Source organism: Oratosquilla oratoria, chromosome 12, assembly GCF_046742065.1.
Source record: "Oratosquilla oratoria isolate Oo_2021 chromosome 12, ASM4674206v1, whole genome shotgun sequence".
In the NCBI taxonomy this organism is placed as follows: Eukaryota; Metazoa; Arthropoda; class Malacostraca; order Stomatopoda; family Squillidae; genus Oratosquilla; species Oratosquilla oratoria.
This window is the reverse complement of record NC_134788.1, coordinates 11,583,740-11,593,462: the sequence shown is the minus strand read 5'-3', so window position 1 is coordinate 11,593,462 and position 9,723 is coordinate 11,583,740. Positions and strand designations below refer to the sequence as shown.

At 35.9% G+C, this 9,723-nt stretch overlaps 1 protein-coding gene across 1 annotated transcript in view; it reads right to left on the bottom strand.

Annotated features, from left to right (window-relative positions):
- Nucleotides 1-247: 247 nt before the first annotated feature.
- LOC143030968 (uncharacterized) overlaps nucleotides 248-9,723 on the bottom strand; it is a 10,876-nt gene continuing 1,400 nt past the window's right edge. The window contains exon 2 of the mRNA XM_076194271.1: nucleotides 248-2,728. Coding sequence (XP_076050386.1) covers nucleotides 1,395-2,627 — 1,233 coding nt within the window. The 5' untranslated portion in view covers nucleotides 2,628-2,728 and the 3' untranslated portion in view covers nucleotides 248-1,394. The remainder of the gene's footprint in view (nucleotides 2,729-9,723) is intronic.

The following is a 9,723-nucleotide window of genomic DNA, read 5'->3' as shown; positions in this document are numbered from 1 at the left end:
GTAGGCGTCATGTACTTAGATCTCGCTGGCAGCAGCCAATGCCAGCCGTACGACGTGTCGTAATAATACTCGCATCATAAAATATAGTCACCGCTTATATCGATCGTTCTCTCTTCACCCATGAATTTTGATAACCATAGAAAATGTGATTACAAAAGAATTAGAAAGAATATCATTATGGAGGGGTGACTACAATAAATATAATCAAGACGCCGATATGGCAGCCTCGCGAAAACACTTGCTCCCCATGACGCCTACGTGTGCGGCACCGTATGGAAGGGGTTAAGCAAATGCCACTTTGACTGACCTCAATAAGTTGTAGGTTTCTCAGAATATTTTATTTATATGCTTATCTGGTTTCATGTCCTTTCCAATCATCACTCCAAGATCTTTTTCCGAGTTTGCTTTTTTTATTTTTTCTTCCCCAATTCTGTAATCTTTTGATATTCTGTTTTTACTCTTTCCAAATTCCATTATACTGCATTTCTTTATATCAAATTTTACTTCCCACTTTTGAGTCCAATTCCATATCGTGTCCAGATCTTGTTGCAATGAGTTGCAGTCCTCTTCCGTTTTTACCTTCTTTAGTAATTTTGCATCATCTGCAAAGAAATTCATATAGCACTCCACGCCTTCATTCATGTCATTAATGTATACGGCGAACATGATCGGGGCCAGTACTGATCCTTGCGGGACACCGCTTTTTACTTCTTCCCAGTTGGAGAATTTTTCTCTAATTACAACTCTCATTTTCCTCCCAATCAGGAAGTCTTTCATCCATTCCAATAATTTTCCTCTGATGCCACCCTTTGACTCTTATTTATCAGTTTCCTATGAGGTACCTTATCGAATGCCTTTTGCAAGTCCAGAAAAGCACAGTCCAACTATCCATCTCTTTCTTGTATTATGTCTACTAATCTTGAGTAAAAGCAGATCAAATTTGTTGTAAATGATCTCCCTTGTCTGAATCCAAATTGATTTGGGTTCAGTATAGATTTTTCTTCCAGGTATTTAACCCATCTCTTTTTGACAACTCTTTCACAAATTTTTGCTATTGTGGTTGTTTGTGAGACCGGTCTGTAGTTAGATGGATCTTCCTTATCACCTCCCTTATAAATTGGTACAATGTTTGCCTTCTTCCAGTTCAATGGCATATTTCCTTCTTTAAGAGAGAATTTAATTATATTATATATCTTGTCAGTTAATTCTTCCATACATTCTTTCAGTATCCAGTTTGCAATTCTGTCTGGGTCCTCATATGCTTTGTGAAATTACCCTTTTCTGAGAAAGCAGAAATGGCACAGGTTACATTGGAAAGGCTTCTTTACTGTGTGGGTCTTCATATGCTTCGTGAGATCACCCTTTTGTGAAAAACCAGAATCACACAGGTCCCATTAGAAAGGTTTCTCTCCTCTGTGGGTTCTCATATGATTTGTGAGAGAACCCCTTCGTGAAAAAGCAGAATCACATAGGTGACACTGGAAAGGCTTTTCTCCTGTGTGGGTCCTCATATGGTTTGTTAGATCACCCTTTTGTGAGAAAGCAGAATTGCACAGGTCACACTGGAAAGGCTTTTCTCCTGTGTGGGTCCTCATATGATTTGTGAGAGAACCCTTTTGTGAGAAAGCAGAATCACACAGGTCACATTGGAAAGGTTTCTCTCCTGTGTGGGTCCTCATATGATTTGTGAGAGAACCCTTTTGTGAGAAAGCAGAATCACACAGGTCACATTGGAAAGGCTTCTCTCCTGTGTGGGTCCTCATATGATTTGTGAGAGAATATTTTTGCGAGAAAACAGATTCACACAGGTCACATTGGAAAGGCTTCTCTCCTGTGTGGGTCCTCATATGCTTTGCGAGAATACCCTTTTGTGAGAAAGCAGAATTGCACAGGTCACACTGGAAAGGATTTTCTCCTGTATGGGTCCTCATATGGTTTGTGAGATCACCCTTTCGTGAGAAAGCAGAATCACACAGGTCACATTGGAAAGGCTTCTCTCCTGTGTGGGTCCTCATATGATTTGTGAGATCACCCTTTTGTGAGAAAGCAGAATCACACATGTCACATTGGAAAGGCTTCTCTCCTGTGTGGGTCCTTATATGATTTGTAAGAGAATCCTTTCGTGAGAAAACAGATTCACACAGGTCACATTGGAAAGGCTTCTCTCCTGTGTGGGTCCTCATATGATTTGTGAGATTACTCTTATGTGAGAAAGCAGAATCACACAGGTCACATTGGAAAGGCTTCTCTCCTGTGTGGGTCCTCATATGATTTGTGAGATTACACTTTTGTGAGAAAGCAGAATCACACAGGTCACATTGGAAAGGCTTCTCTCCTGTGTGGGTCCTCATATGCTCTGTGAGATCACCCTTTTGTGAGAAAGAATAATTGCACAGGTCACACTGGAAAGGTTTCTCTCCTGTGTGGGTCCTCATGTGCCTTGTGAGATCACTCTTTTGTGAGAAAGCAGAATCACACAGGTCACATTGGAAAGGCTTCTCTCCTGTGTGGGTCCTCATATGCCTTGTGAGAGAACCCTTTTGTGAGAAGGAAAAATTGCACAGGTCACACTGGAAAGGCTTCTCTCCTGTGTGGGTCATCATGTGATGTCTTAGATGAATCATCATATAGCTACGCCATAGATGTCACACCAGATCCTCTTCATTGCGTGACACATATGGCTTCTATGGATAGCTCTTCCAAAGGAATGGTGATAGTTACCCTCTTCCTGGAAAATATGTAATCATTAGATTGACATCTAACTCTTTGAAATTGTGTAATACACTGTAATAGGATTGTGAGTGTTGTGTACATAAACCATGTGATATTCAAGTCCCTTTGTACCTAAACAGACCCTTTGTACTTACCATAATGAAACATAAAATAGATAGAAATACTAACAGATATGATGCTATTATACATTGCGCTCTACTTTTACATTAGAAATATGCTGAAAACCATCCAATAGCTACATGCATATTCACCCCACCACACAAGAACCTAATAAGGAAAATAGAGTCAAATAGGTGGCATCTGAGGAAAATTATTGGAATAGATGAAAGACTTTCTGACTAGTAGGAAAATGAGACTAGTGATTAGAGATAAATTCTCAAATTGAGAAGAAATGATAAGTGGTGTCCCGCAGGGATCAGTACTGGCCCTGATCATGTTTGCCATATACATAAATGACATGGATGAGGGAGTAGTGTCATATAAATTTCTTTGCAGACAATTTAAAATACTAAAGTAAAAACAGAGGAGGATTGCAACTCATTACAACAAAACTTGAACAAGATCTGGAAATGGATTCAAAAGTGGGAAGTGAAAGTCAATATCAAGAAATGTAGTCTAATGGAATTTGGAAAAAGTAAAATCAGAATATTGAGAGATTATAAAATTGGTGAAGAAGAGGTCAAAAAAGTAAACTCGGAAAAAGACCTTGGTGTGATGATCAGCAAAGACATGACACTGGACAAGAATATTAACAAAATAGTCAGCAAAACCTACAACTTATTGAGGTCAATACAAGTAGCATTTGTCTATTTGGACAAGGAAATAATAAAAAATACTTTAACTACACTAATAAGTCCAAAACTCGAGTATGCAGCAACACTATGGACACCCAGTACCAAAATGAATATAAAGAAATTAGAAAGAATACAAAGAGCAACAACAAAACTTGCACCAACTCTTTCCAAAATGACATATGAACAAAGACTGTCCAAATTGGAATTACCAACTCTGGAACAAACAAGAGAAAGAGGAGACCTACTAGGTATCTATAGAATCATGAAAGGAATGGAAATCTTAGATAAGAATGATTCATTGAAATGGGGCAATGGAAAAACAAGAGGACACAATAAGAAACAAAAAAAAGATAATTACAGAAGAAATCTGAAAAAAAAAAGCTTCCCACACAGAGTGATAGATACCTGGAACAAACTAGACAAAGAAACAGTGCGTGCAAACATCATTCAAGATTGGAGAAGAGCAAATATAGTACCTATATATAAAGGGGGAAATAAAGAAAATGCTACTAACTATAGACCAGTCTCTCTAACAAGTATGATAGCAAAAATATGTGAAAGAATTGTCAAAAGTAGATGGGTAAGGTATTTAGAAAAAAAAAACAATGTGCTAAATCCAAGGCAATTTGGATTCAGACAAGGACGATCATGCGTCATAAACTTAATGCGTTTCTATTCAAGGCTAATAGATATAATACAAGAAAGAGATGAATGGGCTGATTGTGCATTTCTAGACCTAAAAGAAGCTTTTGACAAAGTACCACGTAAGAAGTTGCTTAAGAAATTAGAAACTAAAGGAGGAAAACAGGGCAAACTGCTTAAATGGATGGAAGACTTTTTGCAAGAAAGAAAAATGAGAGTAGTGATAAGAGACAAAGACTCTAATTGGGATGAAGTAATAAGTGGTGTTCCACAAGGAATAGTTCTGGCCCCAACAATGTTTGCTATATATACTAATATGGATGAAGAAATTGAAAGTTATATGAGCTTCTTTGCAGATGATGCAAAACTATTAAAAAAAAGTGAACACGGAATAAGATTGTGAGTCACTACAGAGTGATCTCAATAAAGTATGGGAATGGAGTAGGAAGTGGGAGATGGAGTTCAACACTAAAAAGTGTAGTATAATGGAATTTGGAAAAAGTAAAAACAGAATAACAGGATCATATAAATTGGGAGAAGAAAGAATAGAAAAAGTAGAAAATGAGAAGGACCTGGGAGTCACTGATATGAATAATATGTCACCTGAGAAACAAATAAATAAGATTTTTGGAGAAACTTATAATTTAATAAGAACAATCAAAGTGGCATTTACATACCTGGATGAAGAAAATACTAATCACTCTGATAAGACCAAGATTGGAATATGCAGCAACGATGTGGTCACCAAGTACAAAAAAATGTATAAAAAATTTGAAAGAATACAAAGAGCAATGACAAAACTGGCACCAACACTCTCAAAACTATCATATGAAGAGAGACTAGCAAAACTGGAGCTACAGACACTAAAGCGAAGAAGAGAGAGAGGAGATTTGATAGCTATTTACAGAACCATGAAAGGCATAGAAATTATTGATAGAGAGGATCTAATAAAATGGGATGATAGAAATACAAGAGGACATGGAAAGAAAATCAAGAAAGACAGCTATAGAAGAGATCTGAAAAGGAACAGCTTTCCTCACAGAGTAATAGACAGTTGGAACAAGTTAGATGAGAAAGTAGTGTGTGCAAAAACAATACATCAATTTAAAAATAGTTTAGATAAAATGAAATATGAAGACGGGACACCATGAGCATAGCTCCCCTTCCCGTAAAATACTAGGTAAATACACACACACACACGCAGAGATGAAAAAGAAACTATGAAAGAGAAATAATAGAAAAATGTAAGGAACAACCTAAACTATTGTATATAAATGGTAAAAAAATAAATAAATAAATAAACAATAGAAAAGTTGCACCAGGGAAATTATGAATATACAGAAGACCTAAAAATGGCAGAAATTATGAGCAATCATTTCAAATCAATATTTACAATTGTTTTTGTTTTGCTATCATTTGTCTGTTTGATTTTCATTTATTATTAGTTATATGTCAATTTATTATTATTTACTATTTACCTGTTTGTTTATTATTTAACTATACCTATGCATTTATCTATGTATCTAATTTGTTATTTACATTATTATAGTTTTTATCTATTAATTTATCATTATGATTTTTTTTGCATCCGACCTAGATATGGACCAAAAGGTCTCCTGTTGGCATGCTCCACCTTTGCAATCCTTTGTAACTCTGAGGGAATAGAGAGAAATCCCCCTCAATGAAGGAAATAACACAGAATGATATCAGAGACCAAGTAAAAAACCTCAATGTCAGAAAATCACACCGTCCGGATGGAATTGCAAATTGGATATTGAAAGAATGCATACAGGAGTAAACAGATAAAATATACAATATCATTAAATGCTCAAAGAAGGAAAGGCATAACAGGACTGGAAAAATGCAAATATTGTACCGATATATAAAGGAGGAAACAAGGAAAATCTAACCAACTACAAACCAGTCTCCCTAACAAGCACAGCAGCAAAAATATGTGAAAAAATTATCAAAAGTAGATGGGTTAAACATCTGGAAGAAAAAATATACTGAATCCAAATCAATTTGGATTAAGACAAGGAAAATTATGTACAACAAACCTGATCTGCTTCTATTCAAGACTAATAGAAATGATGCAGGAAAGGGATGGATGGGCAAAAACATTTGATAAAGTACCACACAAAAAACTAATAAGAAAAATAGAATCAATAGGTGGCATGAAAGGAAAATTATTAGAATGGATGGAATACTTCTTGACTGAGAAAAGTGATGGTAGTAATTAGAGACAAATTCTCAACCTGGGAAGAAATGATAAGTGGTGTCCCACAATGTTCAGTATTGGCTCCAATCATGTTTGCCATATATATATATATATATATGACATGGATGAAGGATTGAAATGTTATATAAACTTCTTCGCAGATGATGCAAAAATACTAAAGAAAATAAGTACAGAGGAAGATTGTGAATCATTACAGATAGACCTAGACAAAATCTGGAAATGGAGTCAAAAGTGGGAAGTAAACTTCAATATCAAGAAGTGTAGTATAATGGAGTTTGGAAAAAGTAAAAATAGAATATCAAGAAATTATAAAATTGGTGAAGAAGAAATAGAAAAAAAAATTGAACTTGGAAAGAAACTTTGGAATAATAATCAGCAAAGACATGTCACCAGACAAACATATCAATGGAATAGTCAGAGAAACCTTCAACCTATTAAGGTCAATGAAAGTGGCATTTGACTATTTGGATGAGGAAATTATTAAAAAAACATTAGTTACACTAATAAGGCCAAAAGTGGAGTATGCAGCAACACTATGGTCAGCCAGTACTAAAAATAATATAAAGATATTAGAAAGAATACAAAGGGTAACAACAAAGATGGCACCAACTCTCTCTAAATTAACATACGAACAAAGATTGTCCAAATTGGAACTACCAACTCTGGAACAAAGAAGGGAAAGAGGAGATCTACTGACTATTTATAGAATCATGAAAGGAATGGAAATTCCAGATAGAGATGATTGATTAAAATGGGACAACGGAAAAACAAGAGGACACAAAAAGAAACTCTAAAAGAATGACTATAGAAGAGATCTGAAAAAAAAAAAAAAAAAAAAAAAATAGCTTCCCACACAGAGTAGTGCATACCTGGAATAAATTAGATAAGGAAACAGTGTGTGCAAACACTATTCAAGATTTTAAGAAAAAACTTGATGCTAAAAGATACAAAGATGGGTCACCACGAGCATAGCTCCCTTCCTGTATAATACAACTGGGTAAATACACACACACACACATATATATATATACACACACCAAGGGCTTTTTCCCCCTCATAAGGGAGGTAGCCAAGTCAAAAGACTCACACCCACTCCCAGCCATTTCACTCCCATCCACCACCCATTTCTCCTTCTCATCTTAGCTCATTATGGAAGATGGGTCATCCCTGTATCCCTCCCACTGCTCTGGGTCAGAAGCAATGCAGCAAGACACAGTACATCCATGGCAAAGCTGCTTCACTTAATTGGTGACACCCCCTCTCCATGCCCCTCATATGGAAAAAGAGAATACCTTAAATCAGGCTTCTGCTGTAATACAATGTAAAAGGAGACTTGATCAATTGTGGGCCAATCAGGAGACTAAATTTTATTTTGATGAAAGTCTTATACTAGTGGACACACCTGGTCAAGGTCAATTGGGAGATGACACAGAGGACACAAATCAGGGGCCTGACCTACCCAAGTGCTCTGGACATATTAACCCATTCAACTCCGATGACAAGATGTCTTGTCATTTGGTCAAATAAAACAAAAAATCATAAAACACCAAAATGTTTGATCAAACACCAGAAAAATATGACGTCAGTCCTCGCTTCGCTGCGAGCGAAGCGAGGACTGACATCATATTTTTCTGGTGTTTGATCAAACATTTTGGTGTTTTATGATTTTTTGTTTTATTTGACCAAATGACAAGACATCTTGACATCGGAGTTGAATGGGTTATAGGTCACAGGACCTGCATCCAGTATCTTTGTAAGATTGCATATGGTAGGTACGGGCTCAAAATTTTTATTTGTTTTTTTAACCCTTAGATTATTGTTGCATATGAAAGACAACTTTATTAGAAACAAAATGTTTTTTAATTTTTTTAAGTAGCTTGAAAAATAAAGGAGATCGATTTTTTAAAATTATTTTTAGCCCGCATTTTTGGCTAGACTTTACCATAACAAAATGTTAGAATTAAGGGTGATGATTTGTAAATATTTCGGTAAAGAAATACAAATTAACTCTAAACCACTGGTCCAATTTGATCAAAATTCCCATTACCTGGGATTCATGGTTCAACAAATCACATGAGCATGTCTAAAACAATGTGAGACATCTCCATCATACCATATTTGCCTTTTCATGGCAACCATGAAGTTGTCAATTTTCAAATTATCATCAATAAAATCCAAATCACTGGCCCAATTGACATGCAACTTGGCATGTGAAGGTCTTATGGGCCAATAAATCACCTGAACATGTCAAAAGCATTGCAGGACCTTCTTCTTATACCAATTTTACTAACACCTATCATGTTGCCATGGCAACTGTTGACAATTAAGAAATAATCAATAAAATCCAAACCACTGGCCCAATTGACATGCAACTTGGCATGTGAAGGTTTTATTGGTCAACTGTTGTCAATTTAGAAATAATCTATAAAATCGAAACCGTTGGCCCAATTGACATGCAACTTGGCATATGAAGGTTTTATGGGTTAACAAATCACCTGAGCATGTCATTAACATTGCAGGACATTCTTCTTATGCCATTCTTACTAACACCTATCAAGTTCCCATGGGTACTGTTGCCAATTTAGAAATAATAAAATCCAAATCGTTGGCCCAATTGCCATGCAACTTGGCATGTGAAAGTTTTAGGGGTCAACAAATCACCTGAGCATGTCATTAACATTGCAGTACCTTCTTCTTATACCATTCTTACTAACACCTATCATGTTGCCATGGCAACTGTTGTAAATTTAGAAATAATCTATAAAATCAAAACCGTTGGCCCAATTGACATGCACCTTGGCATGTGAAGGTTTAATCATAAAGCCCGATTCTTCAAAAGCAAACAAATATTCACTGATTCAAATGCAAATTTGGTTATCAATCTCGGCAAATTAGTTTTCAGAGTAAGAATATTAAGGTAAGGCATCAATAAAATATTATTTTAATGTAAGAAATTCTTTTTTAACCTATTTTCTCCTGGTTATGAGCAGCTCAAGATCGTTGGGTAATATACACTTGGTGATTTGTTGACCCAAAAACCTTCACATGCCGAGTTGCATGTCAATTGGGCCAATGGTTTGGATTTTATTGATTATTTCTAAATCAACAACAGCTGCCATGGCAACATGATAGGTGTTAGTAGAAATGGTGATTTGACCCATAAAATTTATGGGTCAATAAATCACCTGAGCATATCATTAACATTGCAGGACCTTCTCCTTATACCATTCTTACTAACACCTATCATGTCATGGCAACTGTTGTCAATTTAGAAATAATCAATAAAATCCAAACCACTGGCCCAATTGACATGCA